The 19,684-nt window shown below is 35.3% G+C and overlaps 1 protein-coding gene across 4 annotated transcripts in view; it reads right to left on the reverse strand.

The window, feature by feature from the left end:
- Positions 1–19,684, reverse strand: part of DNAJC24 (DnaJ heat shock protein family (Hsp40) member C24) — a 43,252-nt gene that overhangs the window by 11,156 nt on the left and 12,412 nt on the right. For 2 of the 4 annotated variants that reach the window (XM_066998242.1, XM_066998243.1), the window contains exons 3-4: positions 8,123–8,261; positions 17–85 (exon numbers count right to left, since the gene is read on the reverse strand). In XM_066998242.1, the coding sequence (XP_066854343.1) occupies positions 17–85; positions 8,123–8,261 (208 nt within the window). The remainder of the gene's footprint in view (positions 1–16; positions 86–8,122; positions 8,262–19,684) is intronic. The other 2 variants (XM_066998241.1, XM_066998240.1) reach the window with 1 other exon arrangement.

Consider the following 19,684-nt stretch of genomic DNA (forward strand, 5'->3'; position numbering starts at 1 on the left):
ACAAGGCAGCACTCACCTTCATTCCAGGACATATCCTCAAGATAAACCTGTGCATGTAGTGGCCATTCTTTTGTCAGATTATCTTCTATAAAGAAAATGGTGACAAATGTTCAACTCAGGTAATATATAAGTTCTTATTTCTTCCTGCGAAGTTAGCACTTTTTTATACCTAGCAGTAAATCTGGTCCCTACAAGAGTCATATCCAGCCCATATAATCAGTGAAAAAAGCAGTTCTCTAAAATTTCCATCTCTGCTGGAATATGTCACACTGTAGCAAGGATAAGTAAATGGTGAGGATGTGTTACTGAAATTAGAGCACTACTGAAAACAGTTCTTTCATACATATCCCAAATGATTACATGAAATTAGGGCCAAACTTTTGTTTTGATATGAATACCTTTAAAAAGCCTAACTGTAACTACACTTCCACAAGCTGTAATTATGGGTGTGTTTACCTGTACTTTCCACAGAATCACAGAACGGTTGAGGTCGGAAAGGACTTGGCTGTATCACCTAGCTCCCGAGCTGCACAAGAAAGGCCAGCTCGCACAAGCAGGGCCAGCTACAGTAGGTTGCACAGGACCACATCCAGTCAGGTTTTCACTATCTCCCTATGCAGTCCATTCTCCTTTTGAAAGGAGAGGCCAAATAAGAACCTCTAAATAAGCACAAAATAGATGTTAAGATTCCCTATTAGAAGAACACTAAGATTCCTGGAAAATGATATTCCTAACAAAAGATAAACAAAAAACACTTTTAGGGGAAGATTAGTCCTAGTGTTCTTTCTATAACGAAGAGACTCTCTCGATACAGAAAGAATGTCAGTTCTCATCTGCACACCTAACATCTATTGCCATTTGGTCCCCTAGATTCTTCCAACATTGAACACAGCATGAAAATAGAAAGTGTGTAATGCAATTCAAATTGTCAAATGCTAATTGTGCGATATAAATACAAATCGACTTATGTAATTTATCAGCATATTCACATTTAATGTCCACAGTTCACACCAGGTTAACAATGTCAGATTTTGCTCAAAGTTATAGGTGGTAATATTAAAAACAAACAAACCTTATAACGTACTTCGCCAAACTTCCCAAATGCTGCCTGATACCTGAAGTTCCAAATCCGCAAATGCTGTAGTTTCTTAAAGAACCGGGAATGCCTGAAAGCTGAACTTCAGCACATACACAGAAATGTCTTTGATTTGGCAAGACTCAGCGGCTTAGTGCTTATCTCAGGTTTAAATGCGGTTGTTATTGAGAAAGTAGCTCCTTCTCTATGATAAGTGAGTTTGTAAGCAAGTTTTCTTGTTTAATAACATTGTTTACTGCAAAACACAATGTTATCAACTGCTTTCTATGAAAAGTAAGATGGCAGAGAAAGAACTTGTTCTTCTAGAACCACTTGTTGAGCACTTGCTGGAAAAGTCAGAGGTCCAGGTTATATCTGTTTTTAGTTTCCAAGAGATTGCTCTACCCAACCACTAGATTGTAAGGTATTCTAAAGGGTTTCCAGCTTCTACTATGTAACTGGTCTTTACTCTGGATTGAAGAGGAGAAAGAAGGGGACTTCGCAGCTACCTCTTCTAGCCATGATTTGAGAGGTTTTATGTGCATCTCTTTGGATACAGCATTATCCAGGTAAGAATGGTCTCCTCTTTCTATGCAAATTGTCACTATGAAAAGAAATTGACCAGAACAAAAAGGGCACAAAACAGAGATCACGTATCTATAGTTTGGTGGTTAGGGTTCAGCTCCTGCTCCCAGAATTTGTATGAATTTTATTCAGTTGTCATTCAATGTAAAAATATATATATTTATATATAATACATATATATATGTATGAAAATAAAGCCTGGGAGACAACACATTTTGTACAATGCTATACTGACAGATACGATACTAACCAAGAAGCAGGAGTTTAATCTATTTAAGAACACAGTGCAGACAGAATTCAAATTATATCATTAGGACATTAACATTTGTAAACCTTACAGAAATACCACAAACAATTCTGTTTCAATTGAAACAATTTTTTTTTAATATCAAAAAGTCCCGGTCTTTATTCAGCAACTGAATTGCTATTTTATTTGCAACTGAAACGTATGCTATAGATCCTTAAGAATGAATTTCATCTAAATTAGTTTTAAAGAAGATTAAAACAAGTGTGCCTCTTTTACAGCAGGCCTTGTGTGAAGTGAAGATTCCTCCTCCTCTTTTTTTAGGAAGAAAAAAAAAAACACAAAACAGTGATCAAACTGAAGTCTACCTAGCCACCTTCCTTCCTTCAGGTTTCTCCACTGCAGTGGAAATAAACAGTACTGAAATTACGATGACAGTATGCAAAAGGCAAAGCACTTCCTATTTCACTTTCGTGTTTTGTTTTGTTGTTTGGTTTTCTTGAGTGCTTAGAAGAAAAATTCACAAAGGAAAATGGTCTCTTAGGTGGTAGGAAGAATCCATGTTCTTAAGCTTCATTTATAGGTAGCAAAAAGTTGAATTAAAAAGAAATCAGTCTGTTCTACTTGGCATTCATGAAGTGGGATCTAACTTAAAAGAAACTTTATAGGATTGGAGATAGAGATCTAGGTCATGTCTTCCTATGACCAGATGGACCATATGCCACCACGAACTGATGAGATACAAATTCACAAGGTTACCATGCTTTCTGAGTAAAGTTACTTGTGAAGTAACGAAGAAGAAAGCTAAGGAAAAATCTGTCCTCTTTCATATTCCAAATATAGCACAGTACAAAGCCCAGTGAACAGAATTTCAACCAAGCTTTCCATTTCATTAGTGCAATGGTAATTAAAAATTATCAAGAAAATTCATTATCAGAAAAAATTCATCGTTTATAACATTCCCTAACTGAACTGAGATGGTTATTCCAACTCTGAGTAGACTCACTGGTTATCTCAAATTTTCGATTAGTACTCTCAACTTGAGTAAGTCTCCAAACTTCACATATAATCCAGTAATCTCTCAGTCATTCCACTTTGTATGCTGCAATTATTTGCTTGTTTGCATCAAGCTGGACAAACTTACTTTCTGAGTTGAACATAGCTGTTTTATTTTCTCATTCTCAGATTCAATACACTATTGAATCTAAAATACCTTAAGACAGCACAAATAGATTTGGCTTATTATTTTAATAGAGGCACATCTTAATATGAATTTGGGGGATTTACAAGCAGAACTACAAACCTAATGGTTTCACAGAGTATGTTAGTTACTCTAATATTTCTTGCACTCTTCCTTATTTTATCTACATCGTTACTCTGCATCGTAGAACAACATCTCTCTTGGTGGTGGTTCTCTGAAGTAAACCACTGTCTGATTTTCATTCCCTTGCAGGAGGGGAACATTACTTAAGACTGGTAATGTTACCAGTACTGAGTTACGCTTAGCAGGTTTACTTACATGCAATGCATGCTCAGTCTGTAGAATAGACTTTCTGAAACACATTTCTGAACAGATACAGAAAATTGTGAAGACCTGATTATCTATCATAACTTGAAAAACAAGTTTTAATTCACAAGAAGTACAGCCTGCCTGATTTTACCATCTATTGGGTTTGTCCGACAACAAGAGGTGAAAGAATTCTGCAGCTCCATTGTCTCAACTGCAGGATCTAAGAAAACACTGGCAGACTCATCAGAGAGGTTTATGAGCCTGCAATTCAAAGAGATTAAAAGGAAAAATCTACTGAGATTCTTTCAGGCTACAGAACAACATTAAATAACTATTAGCGGCATGGTTCAGTAAAGCTTTACTAGAGCCCTTGCTGGGTCATTCAGAAATTGTAAAAGGGGAAAGGTATTTAAGTTTTACTTGAGGATACAATAAATATTTCTTGGGCTATTTAAGGCTGAGTTTTAGGAAGGGGCTTGCAAACAGTAAATGGAAATTTAACCCCCTTAACAATTTATGGTAATAGTAAAGATGGTCACAGTACCCGAAAGACTCTTCCAACTATTTGTTGTATATTCTTAGGATTGATTTAAAAAGAAAAAATCATTACAAAAGTTATATATTATCAAGTGCAAATTCATCATAGGACTCAAACCCTGGATATTTACAGAAGTTCCCTTTTTTTCCTAATAGCCTATTTATTTTTAAACAATAACTGAAGTTTGAGTCTCTTATGTAAAATAAAATAAGCATGCTTTAATCTGAAATTATAAAAACTTTAAGAATTTTCATAACAAAAAAAAGTTTATCCAAAAAACAGCTTCACTTATAGCCAGTGCAGATTAGAATCGACTCCAAAGTTAATTGCAGTAAAAGGGTTGTGTTCCAGCATGAGGTGAGGTCTACAGCCATAAAATCCATGGCTAGAGAAGAATATATAGTTATGTCACTAAGGAGTATGACCTCGCACACTGAAAGGCCCAAATTAATAGCCATGCCAACAGCTTAGTTTTGGTCTATAAGTACGTTTTAAGAAGAAATTTTCTTAACAAGAAACAATTAAAATGTACTGTGTTAATTTTTTTCCCCTTGCAATAAGGTAGTCAAGGTGTTCAGTTGTCATTTCTGCTAGCTGTTAAAAGTGTTTTTATAGGCTTTTGTCTTTCTTTTCCGGCTTATTATTGTAGTGGATTTATAACCTATTCTTCTGGCATCTTGTTTTACCAAATTATGTAAGATATCTTGATGTCTAATGCAGTATCATCCCTTTATAGCAGGAGGGAACTGTAGAGTAAAGGGAGAGTAACCATTTCCAAAACAGTCTCTTCAGTTTCCTGTAGTAGGAGAAGAACAGAAAGGAGCAAGAGAAGTAGCAGCTAGCTTCTCTTTAGCTCAGTTTTTCACTTAATGTATAACCACACCTATGCAAGATGATGGAATCCGTAATATTTTTCTAAAAGTGTAATTCCAAAAATTGAAAATCAAAAGGAGGTACATGTTCAGATGAGAAAACATCCATTGGTGATTACATCCTCTGCGCTAGTAACACTTACTGTTTATAGACACTTCTGTCCATCATCACATATGAAAACACATTATGTAGTATAGAACCTTGCCATAGGTGGAAAAAACATTAGATTCTTAAATTTCTCCACTTTTGAGATTGCATCTGATGTCTTTCGTCTATTTTGGGGCTCCCTGGTACAAAGCGCTAACTTACAGGATTAAGTCTGGTCGACTACTCATATGGTCAAAGGCTCGGAAACAGCATACAAGCAGAATTCAAGTTTATTTGTGTTTTCCACGGCCGCCATCATTGTCTAAAACTGCCTAGTAGGAAGGCGTAGAAAAAGACTTCTGAGAAGAACGCAAAGCAATGACACAAGTTGCAAAGAGTCCTTATATCCACCTCGGTAAAAACAAACAAGCAAGCAACAACCACCATTTTCCTTATATTATGAGGTGTTCAAATACTGGAATGGCTGTCACAGAACAGCTGTGGAATCTCTATCCGTAGAGGTAACCAAATTAGACCGGAGAAGGTCTGAGCAACTAACTGATCTGTGCCGACTTTGAGCAGGAGATAGATAAAGATGACCTGTGAGTTTCTGCAAAAAGTTTTTTTTCTTTCGAACTGTGACGCAAGCATGTACTTTCAGGGCTCAAATGACTTCTGCCATGACAAACTGCAAAACAATTTGTTTCCAAGCTAAACTCAATGAAAAATATTTGGTAATTACTATTGTCAGACTTGACTTTAACTGTATATTCATCTTTTCAAAATGGAATACCAAGCAAAGAACGGAAAATCTATTGAGGGAAAAAAAGCCCATAGGTAAACTGTGATGCAACTTTTTTTCCATCCCCCAAAGACTATTGTGATACTTTCACAGAAAAGCAGTATTAAGATAAGAAAGCACATTTGCTCGTTATCTTCAATGACTCAAAAAAGAAAAAGAAAACAAAAACCATATAGCACCACAGAGTTTAAGCTTCTCAGAACTTCTCTGGCCACTCAATTCCTGAGCTAAGTAATTAACAGTTATTTCATGTAACACGGGAAAGGACATGCAAATAAAAATCTATGCAATGGGAAAAAAGACTACAGTGCAAAGAACTTCTTCCAGACTGGCAGCCACACACGCATGCACACTGGCATCCTTCACATGCTGCTTCCTAGGCTTTGCAGTCTTACTAACTTGCTGTACTATCTCTCTCATCACTATGCCCCTTAGCTGCTGTCTCAGTTCCTTTGTGTCTGTGAGCCTTTACAGCAGTGTCTACGAATTTGTCTAGAATCATGACTTCAGAAGCAACTTGACAGGCATTCAGAGAACGAGATTTTATTTCACCATCATCTTGCTGCTAGGGAACATGCTGCAGAGAATGCATCGACACTGCACATGCATGTTATGCGACTGGCTTCGTTTAAAACACTGGATCCTCTTTGAATAGGACCTTCTATATTAAAATATATCCATCCCATGACCTTACTATTTCCAAACACATGTAGTTTTCTTTATTTACACAGTTGTTGCTGTGTGTTTTTTTTTTTTCCAACATTCTTGAGTTGGCTTTTAGAAGAACTTGTCTGGATGCAAAAGAATCTCAGTCAATACAGATAGCCTTCAAAATACTGTAAAATAAAATTGTGAAAACTAACCTACAGCAACATCCTTAAATACCATGCGTAAACAAAGTAGTTTATTAAATCTTCATGTAATCCTCTTTACCTCAGTGGATTAATGTGACCCAAGTAAATTAGAACATCATGGTCTGCATTAAAACTTTAGGTAAAATTTACTATATACATAAAAGACTTATAACTTAGTATTTAATACTTCAGTTTTTCTATGCATATATGATTTATGAAAATGGAAGACAGCCAATACTGCAATGCTAGAAGTACAATAGCATTATTCTGGCATCACATGCGGTATTTGAAAAATAAGTTTGAGGTAAGTTATTTAAGTTTGATCCATCATACTGTTTATATCAGAAATTAGCACAAAATCCGATTTTTTCCTTTCTTCTTAACTATTTTTTCAATATATATATATTTTTTTACCCCTTCCGCTCCCTTTTCCAATACCCACACAAAGCCTGAAATACAAGATTATTTAACTAGAGAATTCATACTGGGTATATACAGTTATATATCACCCTTTTTATCCTGCAGTGATGCATATCTACCGGAATGACTAAGCCTTTGTCTCTCAAACTTCTGGTATCCGCAGTGGCAGGGGAGTTAAAAATCAGCACAAGAGAGAAAGGTCTGATGGTGTGCCAATGTACAATGGAAGAGAATTCAATAACAAGCTGCAGAGACAGTGGGCTTTTATCAGACACATTCAAAAGTGGTGGTGGCTACACGTCAATGCTGGACCGGAGTGTGTTACTGCAGAGTGCGACTGAGTGTTTTCCCCACAGGCAATACACTATTATTGACTCCCCCCATTAACATGTAGGGTGGATATACATTTATTGAAGGTTCTAATGGAAGGCTGAGGGACTCCTATCCTGAGGCCAGAGCAGAAAGACAGCCTATCACTTCATGTAATGGTAGCCCATGTGTGACAGACCTGACCTACATTTCCCCCCTTTCTTTCTCACAACAGCCTGTCACTGTTTTAAGAAGCTATTTTCTGAGAGGTATAAAAAGAAATGCATGCTAGGGCTGCCTAGTTAATGTGTTATATTGGAATATTATTTATAAACCTGCTTTAAAAAGACTAGTTTAGACTACACATGAATTATGAAAGCTACCTTTACACACACAACCAGAATGTGCCTTAATGATTCTGTAGGGCTTATAAATCCATACACATTGAACGCTAAACTGAATAATACCTATATCTAAAATACTGCAGTGAAATGTAGTGTAAGACTTAGATTTAAGAAGTTAACACATAATGAAGCTGCCTTAATAAAATGAGTTAAGGTCTGTAATTAGTATAAATTCCATATTCAAACTATTAGGAATAACGCCACCTAATGTTTTGCTGGAAGTAATTCAGTGTTTTCACTAGATAATGTATGTGTAGCAAAAGCTATAAATAATGGATCTGCGTTTGAAAGTAGGACAAGAGTGAAAGAAACATTTGGTTCAGCAACAAACAGCATTTTAAAATACCATCTCACTACTACTCCCAGACCCTGCTTATTTAAAGAGCTGCTGCCACTACAGCACTCCTTGGCAGGAACCTACCACGCTGCTGCAGGTCATACTCTTTTTTTGTCTCTTCGTTCCCTAGAATTTTCCACGCTTGATCAATTTCGATGAACCTCTGCACACGCTCCTCCACTTCTCCTGCTGGCACATCTGCCTTCTGTTTGTCTGGATGATACTGCCAATCAAAAAAAAATTTGAAAAAGTTGAGGGGAGCGGAAGTGAGGAGGGTGGGAGAGGAGCAATCAATAATGCATTTGATATTCAGCTAAAAGGACATTGAAAAGGAAGAAGGTTTGAGCTAAGGTGCCAAAGGAAGGGAGACGATGATGAACAAGAGAAAACTGCCAATTTAATTAGACCACTGAAATGGCAACAAAACCACCAGTGGCACAAATGTCACCACATATGCTGATGGCATTTTCTGGATAATTTGCTGATGAAATCATTGGTCTTATGGACAATTTACCTAGAGAGAGGATTACTACCACAAACAGAATCAGGTACATCCAGAGGACTATCACACAGGAACAAGAGCAGATGTTGTAGGTGCTAACATCTCTTGTAATATTACATGTAGGTGATTTAAACAATACCACCAATGTTTAGTTAAGGTTACTACAAATAAATTGAATGTTGTATTACGTGTACATAGTTTTTTTTTTTTTAAAACTTTAAACAGTAAAAAATAATACACATGATCTAATGTAATTTATAATACATGTAATTCTACTTTTGAAAATGTGCCTCAACATCTTTAATTTCTTCCAGTTCAGTGAATCAATAGCCCTTCCAAATATTTAAAGTCATGGATCACTGGCTACAAAAATTGTGTCATTTTAGTTAAGAAATGGTTATTCAAGGACATAACTGCAAGCAAGGCCATGGTAACACTTTTTAAAAAACATTTGTAACTACTGGTTCTGAATGGAGCATTTTGTCTTCTTTTTGGTTCAAATGTCTACTGAAAAGTAACCCTCAAAACTCTGTCTTCCTTCGGATTTAATTAATCTTCAGTGATTTTACTTTTGTTAACTATATTTTAAATCGCTCAGCATAAGAGATTGAGAATTGTGAAAAAGCATTCCAATCAGCAAGTTGCAATAATGTCAGACCCCTCAGCTGTTAACGTGTTATAAATCATGATATCCCCTATTCTGGAGCTCGAACGTCTGCCTCTTATAGTAACATTATATTGGGCCTTAAATTGTGCAGAAAATTTTTAAGAATTGGAACACCTGTTACAGAAGTGTTTGGCTGATTTCTAATTGGCCAAATTCCTTTCTTTTAGTTTATAATTCATTCTCAAAAGAAAGGAATACTAACACAGTGTGTACTTTATAAGACAAAATTTGAAAGGAGTCCAACTGAGCTCTAATGTTCGTAACTACCATTTGCACTGACTGGATAAATCCCTCATTCAACAAGAAGAAACTGTACCTAAGAGCTAAATGTTCATGTTTGATTTCATTTTTTTCCCCTTGTATCTCCGTATCTTTTTCCATATACACCTGAGCAGACGTGCAACCTACAAGCTCAAGTATGAAGTATGTACACAAATGTGTATTTTTGGCCCACCAGATGAGTAAGGACCCTTGAAGTTACCTCTGCATTGAAGACTAGCTTGCAACTTGCTGAAGATATGACTGAAGCACAGTTGTGACCTGAGAGTTTCTCTCATAGGTATCCCCTTCTTATCTCCACAACTGAAGGTGACAAAATACTAAGGCACAGATGAATCAAAGATTTTTGGTCATTGTATTTAGTATTCTAAATAGTCAATTAGAAAAGAGTAATTATACCTTTAGTTGATAGGCACTAAATTTAGTGTTCTGTCATGCACCATGTAGTATTGTTAAAGCTATTTAAAAGCATTATTTCTTCTTCAGATCCATTTTTCTCAAACCGTAGCTTTTCCATTTGTATTTTAATAACATTTTGAACATTGGTGGTTGACTCTATATCACATGTGTGAAAGTTTTTTTTTTTTTAAACCAATGCTTAATACACATATGCAGCAAAACAGATCACATTAAAGGCTTACATGATTTGCTTTTAGAAATGTTATTTCTTTTAACATACATGTTTGAGGTATGTTTGAGCAGTTATTCCTCATAGGAATACTTTATCTAAAAAATTGTTACTTCAAAAATTTTGTTGCTATTATTTCAAATTTTGATTCATCCAAATATTTTAGGGTTAATTATAACACCCTAGAAAGAAAAGTTATATGGCTGCTGCATATTTCTCTGCATTTGAACGATGCAGGCAACACTGCCCTACAAGCTTCTACCCAAAAGGATTTTTGACATCGCTGCACAGGCCTATTCAAGGACTGTTGTACCAGACTTAGTACCACTGAAACTTAATTAGCTTGATATGAATAGTGGTGCCACAAAACCATTGCTCCTATTATTACATGTTTGGATTGGCCACAAGACCACACCTTCTTGGATCCATTTCTTACAGATAGATGAAAACATGACTGATTGCCCAAAACAGCACTAAGATTACAAGCTCCTCTGCTGCCAAGAATGTTGAGAAAATACACCCACAAAACTGCTTACACTTTTCATTTGCTACACCAACGCTTTCACTAACTGAAAAACCATTTTGGACTGTGTTGGGTATAGTTACTGAAAAACAGTAAGCCACAAATATCATAAAAATGCTTTGGAAAAATAATAATGAATGTAGAGAAGGCTATTCAGTTCATTCCTTAAATTAAGAAAGCATTAAGATTTATTACTCTTCAGATTTGTCCTCTAGCTTCTTTCCTATAAATTTGGAAAATTTAGTATTTGTTGCATGTGATTTTTACATTCAAACAACTACAATTTCATGTAACTAATAACTACATTGTAGGGGATCTACTAATTAGATCTCCGTGCTCTTTGAGAGTATTTTATCCTCCTTATTAGAGCTATTACTCTACTACCATCTGATGCCTTTAGTATCCTTTCCGTTTGCACTAAGAAAAGTCCTCAAACCTCTGCTATTATACTTTAAAGCTTTTATTTTTCTTTCCAGTGTTTCATCTGAATCTGTTATGGACCTGTTCTCATTGACTCCCTTTTCCTACTCTCCAGCTTGTATACTGAAATACAAGAACACTTCCATCTACAGCAAAAATCCATTGTTGTTTCAGCTACCCGTACAATTCTCCTTTCACGTCTAAGGCAACAAATGACATGTCCTCTTTTCCAGCTGTTTTAGACCCTGTTTCAGGCAGATCAGACACTAACCACGGAGAACACCCTGTCAAAGTTTCAACCACCCTACTAATACCTGAAGTTTACAGAATGTTCTCCATCAATACTTCAGATCTTAATCAACCATACTCTTCTGTGGCATCTTCTCCCATTCTTGGTTGTCATATTCATGCTTCCAGTTCTTCCACCCCTCTCTCCAATTTACCCCTACAGACCAGCTGACTCAACAGCTGCCAGGAGTTTTATTTTGAGGGAGGTTAAATACAATGCATGTTTCTGATGGCCTTATCTAGCTTTATTTCTACATTAATCTCAGTTGCAAACATATACAAACTATACGATGAAAACAGACAAGACTGTTTTCTACTCGACCAGTCTCCTACTCAGACTGAACTATTGCTCATCTCTCCTTCTATGCATCCAGTAGTAGGTTCTTACTCAAAATGTTAATGCCTACCAATGTCTGCTGCAATATCTCTTCTCAAAATCTGTGCAAATTATCTTCCTGTCATTCGTACTTGCCACCTAGGCACTATTTTCAGCTGTATTACTGCACTTAGTCAATGTTTGTCTTTCTAGCTGTATATGTGTAACATTTTTAAGGAGCAGTATTTCCATAAAAATAATTTTTTGCTGATCATTCGTGTCTTGATTTTTGAACAGTTTTCTTTTGGAACACAGTAGTAGTTTTTTGTTTTGTTTTACTAACATGTTACTACTTAATAGGATGTTATAAAAACAAGTAAGGATGTTTTCCCAAGCCTGACAGAGGGAGGGGGAAAAAAAAAGAAGGTTAGAAGCTAGCTTTCCTCTTCATACCTTTACTAGTTGAATTTCTTAACTCATTTTTACTGCTAAACACTATATGTCTGGTATTTGTATTGCTTTACAGAATGATGCATTGTAGTTACTGTTAAAAATAAAGCAATCGAAATATATTACTTGATCTTTTAACTATTAGGAAAACATTATACACATATGCAATGGTGCTCACTCCCCTGATGTTTATCCTTAAATGTCACATGGTGATAGTACTTCTTGGGGACTCTGGCTCTTGATGTAGGAGTTAAAGGGTGTTTTTTTTTTTTTTTAATAAAGTTTTTAAAATCACTGAGAAAGTCTGAAAAAAAAAACCAAACATGAACCTCAAAGCTGGAGTTCAGTTGAAAAGCTTCAAGTATGTTGAAGACTTGATCAAATCATTGGTGCTGCACAGAAACTGAAAAGCAGACTAATACAAATTTAGGCTCATATACTTTTCAATTACAGTATCATTATTTTACCTTTCTAGGTACCTGGCAGTACTGAACTGTCTTATTGTTAATATTCATCAAACTGTACATTTGAGCAGTTTGGGTGCAGTGGATAACAGCATTTCCCCTGGCAAACTGCTCTGATCAGACTGTAGCTACATAAACATCCAAATGTTTAAAATTTGTTCATAGAAAATCCTAGTTAAGGAAACAAATTTTATTTCACTGAAGTAATCTACTGCCTTCGATACCTATCGTAGAAAAAAAACAGGCATAATCAAACTTTTTTGTCTCAGTATAAACGGGTTAAAGTCATGTTCAATGAGTTATTAACCGAGAGACACTGAAAACTGTGCAGGTTCAATCATATATTGATATGGGCTCATTAATTACTTGTCTGCTGCCTTCTTACCAATTCTTGCAACTAATAGATGCATTGCTTTACATTATTAGCCAATGTCTTCAGAACGATAGTATCAACTTTTGCTTTTACATTACAATAATATAAACAAATTCAACTAGCAAGTAAAACAATTCCCAGATTTAAACTGTGTGACCTTTCTGTGCACTCTCTCTCAAGCCCTGTTATTTTTACACAGTGTACAACATACATAGTTTTCACCCACATAACTTATATAAGGAACCTATAGCACATGCAACTTCTACGGTCTTTATTTCTGCCTACTTTATAGTCTGTGATGTTTGGTTCCTTTTGCACTTTAAGAACTGCAAAATTAATCCCTGGGCTACATGGAAGTTAATAAAGAACACTTGGTCAATAACTGTAAGGATATTACATCTGAATAACCACACCAACAGACCTTAAGAACCCTCATTCCACAAGATAAGAAACTGAGATAGCTGTCTGAGTTTTGGTTGAGCAAATCAAGCACCACAGATGACGAATGAAGGTCCCTATCCTCCTAACACTTGTACAAGTTGCTTAACTTCATGCAATAAATGTAACAGGGTTGATTGATTTTAATCAAATTCAAATTAGCAAGCAGAAAACTTCTAGTTAAATCAATTTAATGTACATTCCTTACTGGCGCTAATGAATTTACTCTTCAAAAGAAATTTACAGCACCCAGTGAGAATCAACTTAATACAACAATTTATTGGGAAGGGAGGGGTGAGGCGTACAGCCATAGGTTTTATGCTAAACTGTGGAATACATGATAACTACACTGCATAATATAGCCAAACTTGTATTCATAACTAGTTTTCTATATGAAAAGAGGGTGATGCTTAGAAAAGATTAAAAAATACTATTTTTTCTCATCTATTACTGACTACATTACCATGATTACTTGCCCTGTATATAAGGGACATTCATCTTAAAATCCAAAGACGTAGCACGTCCCCAGTTCCATACATCAAAACAGGAAGCTTTATCTTCTACTAAAACTACTACTACGACCAGATTTTTATTTAAGTTACGGAAAAATGCTTTAATTTACTGCTATGCATTTAATGGATAACTAAGACACACACATGGGTATACAGCTTTTAAATAAGCCTACCTAAAGCGCAAGCTTTATATTTTTCAGACTAAGGCAAATGAAATAGATCAGCATCAATTTTTCCAGGCTGAAATATGGAGTATTCTCTACTGATTTGCTACTGCTTTGTCTTTCCTACTTTTCAATAGGTCAAGAAAAGCTGTCAAACATTTGGAAAAATCTGCAGCAGCAAATAAAAACTAACATTAGAAGGATGAAACGGATATTACATTAAATCTTGACCTTCTCCCCCAAGAATAATTTCAGCAAAGTATTTTCAGACCTTTTAATTTGTTATGTGTCTTTTAGATTTTATTTTTTTGATAAGGAGACTATAATTAAGGTTCTAAAATTCAAAATTAAAGACTGACACAGAACAATGATGAAACCACAACAGCTGAAAAAAACTGAAAAGTTTTCAGATAATTTTGGACTTACTATCATTACCACTGGTATTACCACCAGTAAGCAGTCATTGCTACTAACAGTTACAGCATAGTAAATTTCTAAACTATCAGATTTATTAAAGATTTTTAACTTTGATGTTATCTACAGCTTGCGAAATCACTTTGATACATTTATTGGCACGTCTTGAATTCCTGCTTTATTTCAATAGAGGATGTGTGTCTATATTTCAATAACAGATGTATTTAAAGCTAAATATGTAGCTGAAGTTCTTGAGTGATTCAAGTCGTACGATTTTAAAGAGATTACTTACATGTGTTCAAATACTTATGCACTTTTGCAGGAACTACATCTAATAACTAAATCTAAGCTGTAAATAAGAGAATGATGTAATATTAATATCTAAAATTAACTTACTATCTCTTAGCATCTTTCTCCTATTTTTCTACACTTGACATATAGTAGTAGCTATTACAGATCTACAGCCTGACAATATTTATTCAACATAATGCATCCAGAAATAAGATTTCCAGCAAAGTATGAATTATTTGTTGTTGTTGTGTTACTGTAAATGTAAGGAAGACATAGTCTCATGATCCATGCTACAACTACAATACCTCCTGGAACTTGGAAAAATATCTGTATTAAAAAAAAAGCAGTGGTGAAAGACACTTGTTAATAGTCAGGAAGAACTCAACCCAAACTTTCCAGAGAGAGCACTGCTCCACATCTGGTGAAGCTACCATTTCTTGTGAATGACATAATTGAATTAAAACTGCAAACGGAAGAAGAAAAAGTCAAGAAATGTGTGTAAAGGGCTCGCTGGATTAACACTGCAAGAACGAATGTCACTGTGGATTAGTACTGGATACTATATCAGTGCTACACATCACCGTACATGTGGACATGAGTTGGATACTATGCTTTTCAGGTTAGGAAAAGATACAAGGCCTCTGCCTTGGGGAGGTCCTCAGGGGAACAGTGGAAGCAGTTGGAGAAGAAAAACCCAAGCCACTATTTTCAGATAATATGGCCAGATTCATGGTTAGGAATCCAACAAAAAGAAATTTTGACTACTGACTGGAGTTGTACAAATCAATACCAAGCCCTTTTTAAAAAACACATTATCAGTATTTGGAGAGTGCAATTGATCTGTTCTTGTATCAAAAGCTCAGTATTGAAAAGCCAGTATATTCAGATTTCTGAGTCGGAATTCCCTCTCAGCATCAATAAGGCAGTTTATTTAGTTAAATAGTTAAATATCAGAACTTCTTTTTTTTATTCCATGATACAAAATACTTTAAAAAAAGGCAAAATGCATAAATATAACAGGAAGCCTAACATGAACTGTCTTGGTCTATATCAAGTTTAGAAACAAACAGAAGCGTTGCAGTAAAAGACAAAATGCAGAAGTCATTATCAGTATTTTTGCCCCTTATAAAACAACAAAGTGCAAGAATTGTAACAAAAGAACGGGAAAAAAAATGGAGCGATAACATGAACATAAAAATATCAAAATTGCCAACTAAGTTTACAAGCATTTCTCATACAAATGTTTTACAGAACCTTTATACACTATTAACTGTAACTATTACTACCTACAGGTTAGGCTAATGAGGTCAGGACACAAACTGTCAAGTGTTCCTATCTGACAAAAGTATTCGTAGGTCCATGTAAATTTGTCTGTAGACTACAGCGCTCATCGTAAGACTTCACATCATATTAAAAGAAAGCTGCAAGATGGTCAACATTAAGAAAAATCTTAAGCAGATGCATTCTATTTAATTTCCCACTGTAGTCTGTAAATTCTTGCTACATGTCCCTGCCTTTAAAAAAATCACAGTAAATTTAATGCCAGACTGTTCTTAGAGTAAAGTCTTTTACTCCTACTTACAATATAAGCAGTAAATACCAGTTTTTGTACTGGGACTTGCCAGTAAGTCTCACCCCTGACACAGAGTGTCTGTTCATACTCAGTTTTTGGCCGCACTGCCACAAATGCCAACAAAGGGACCAATTAATGAAAACTTTCTTGATACATTCCCAGTGGATGTATGTCCGCCTTGCAGAAGGTACTTTGACAACATTCATCTCACATAGGCCAAATGGTTGCTCTGTGGTAGCAATTAAGACACCACCAGCCTTGGCTAGATTTAAACCAACAACCAAATCTGTGTAGGTCTGACCAAATGCTCACAGAAATCAAGACAGATTAACTTCTAAAGAAGGGCTGGATTGGTTCATATAACTCCATCAATTTCTCTTGTTACCTATACACTATGTGGACAGACTTGTTAGAAAGAAATTACAGTTCTTAAAATACAATTCCTTAATCTGGCCACATGACCACGAAACAATATGGTACATTGATATTGTGTAGATTTGTTTTCAACTTTTTATTTTCTCTTTCCTCAAAAAGTAAGTGTTCAAGATTGATAACTAATTCCCAAAGCTTTGGAATCAAGTTTGGACAATTAAGCTCAGTGCAGTATCCCTCCTCCTTCTAAAATCAGCTTGAAATGAGAAGAGTTTTGTTGCTTCTAATACTTTGATCCACCAGAACCTATCTAAAAGCCTCTTACCTTTGAAAATTAGATGAATGCAATAGCTAGTGGAAAAACCTTGCTTGTGTGGCAAGGTCATATGGACTTCAGGTTTTTGACAAAGGGTTCCCTTCTTGAAATCTTTATCCTTTGACCAGTCACACTTTAAATTGCCTAAGCCCTATAGCTCATGATTATTATCACAAAACAAGGCATTCTGAGAGCTCAACAAATCTATATTTCGAGCTCTCCAAGTTACTAAATTTGTGCATCTGAAATTCTATAGCCTAACACAGTATAGGAGAGTGGGTCCTCCTCCCCAGCCCAGCCCCAGAAAAATGGTAAATATCCAGTTATGTACTATGACATAAGGTTTGTGGCAGTATTTTTGAGCAAATTATAGAGTATGTATTGAAAGTTCCAGACCAGCTGATAAAACACCAAAATACAAAGCCGAACCGTTTCACTGCTGGACATAGCACAAAAAAGGAACCCTATAATGCAATTTAAACACTCCAGGAACTATATAATTACATATAAAGTTAACACTTAGTTAACTTTTACATACATTCTCACACTGAATAGTTTAAACCACAAATCCCTATCAGCATATAATAAAGACGTGTATTCCATATTAACTAAACCATGTATATGACGGCTGTATTTGAGCAATCAAGTACACCAGCTCCAAAAGATCATTTACTCTAGTCATAGGCATGATGTGCTGAGTAGAATGCTAGCTGTTATGCTTTATGGCTGAACTCTTTCTTGAGAAATCCATTCTGTGATGGTTTTAAATCAGAACACAGTGATACTGAATTATGCAATTGTTTATTAAACTGGAATTTGAAGTTTTGTTTAATAAATTTAAGAAAAGCTAATGTTTCATCCACCTTTGTTGGTCAGGAGAAAAGCTAATAAACATACGCTTGGCTCCCACCCTGTGGCACTCACTGAAAGGTCACAGAAAGAAGCCATTTTCCAACTTTGCCATCCAATACCACTAAATTAGGTCAAGATGAAAAACACACGTTTTACAATGATCTAAATGATTTATTCATGAAAAGTATTGGAAAAAAGAAAGCAGCTTATTTCAGTAGAACAGAGAAACTTTATCTGCAGGAAAAAAAAACATTTTGAAAGAAATGTTTTAAACATGTAAACATTAAACTTTCCTCCTATCATGGGAGGAGGGAGAATTTCTGAATGAATAGTAGAAATTAGTTATCAGAATATTTATACACTAGAAAAAAATAATTACCAATAGCCAAATAATTCTGGCAGTACTATCTTGAAAGACTTAAAATGCTTTTCAATTCAAAACTAGTTAATTTTCAACTGAAAAACTATTTCAAACTAACATGTACTAGAAAACCAGTTGGTGTAGGACATTAAAGCTTTGTGGTGCTCCCTGCTCTTAACTTACAGTAATTTTGCTTGCCATCGTATCACACAAGCCATCTGGCAATCTTACAGCCCTAGCATTTCAGGAAGAGATACTGTTCCAAAAAACAGGAAGAAAAGCAGCATACTTTTAAAATACTTAATTATTTCACCTAATTCCATAACTTGTAGATCACCTCTTAAATAAAAAAAAATCTAATAAAATGAAAGGTTACATGATTTTTAAGAACAAGACTTATACAAAACAAAGGCTTGATACTTTGAGTTGCCATGAAGTACCAAGCATCCCCAGCCTTCCCTAAATTTACAGTGGAAAGTGAAGTTTTTCAACAATGAAGATTACCTTCACTGAAACTATGCTCAAATATTCTTTTTTTTTTTTCTATGAGCTTATTTTGCATATAAAGGTGTCATACAGGAGTCATCCTGAAGCAACATTACACTCTGCGTTCTGTGGCCTATATGGTTCATCGGGTACTAATTAGATAGCATGTTCTGTCAACACTTTCTTGCTCTTCTTCTGTTAATTGATCATCCTGCCAAATTAATACAACACAACACAACTTCCAAACTCCTTGAACTCCTTTACCTGTGAGAAAGAAGGATGAAGGGAGGAAAAAAAAAAATACTCCAAATGGTCACAAGGTAACTGCACTTGTTCAGGATCTGGAGCGACAATAAAAAGACTGTGCTGAAAGGTAAATTATGTTCGTACCAACATTTTCTTGAGCCTAAGTTTACTCTTTTTCTTAGATAAACACACAACCATAAAAGAGCATACTTCATCTAACAGACTATATTAACTTTAAAAATGGCTACAGCTTATGAAAAGGTAAAGGGGTAAAGGCTGCAAAACTAAACACACTTAACCATTAATGGCATATACCTGTTCAGATCATTTGCAGTTAACGTTATCACCATCGGACACTGTATATAAGAAAATAAGTAATGAATATTGTACAGAAACTATAGTATGATAATCCCACCTATATATAGAAGAGTCCAAACAATGGCTGCCCTTACAGCCAGTCAGAACAACCAATCAGCATTTTATAAAAATTGCAAGAAATAATACATGTTTTCTCCACTTATTACATTGCAAGAAAAACTGCAGGAGATAAAAACAAACGACAAAGCAGTTGCCAATTACAACACACTACTGCCACCTAATGCTTACTAGAAGGTTACATCAAAAACATTGTCTCAGCACTATACTAGCATTATGAAAAATGGAGACCAAAGAAAATTTAAAAAGTTTATAATTGCTATTAAGCATCTCCTT

Source organism: Anser cygnoides, chromosome 5 (genome assembly GCF_040182565.1).
Source record: "Anser cygnoides isolate HZ-2024a breed goose chromosome 5, Taihu_goose_T2T_genome, whole genome shotgun sequence".
Lineage (NCBI taxonomy): Eukaryota > Metazoa > Chordata > Aves > Anseriformes > Anatidae > Anser > Anser cygnoides.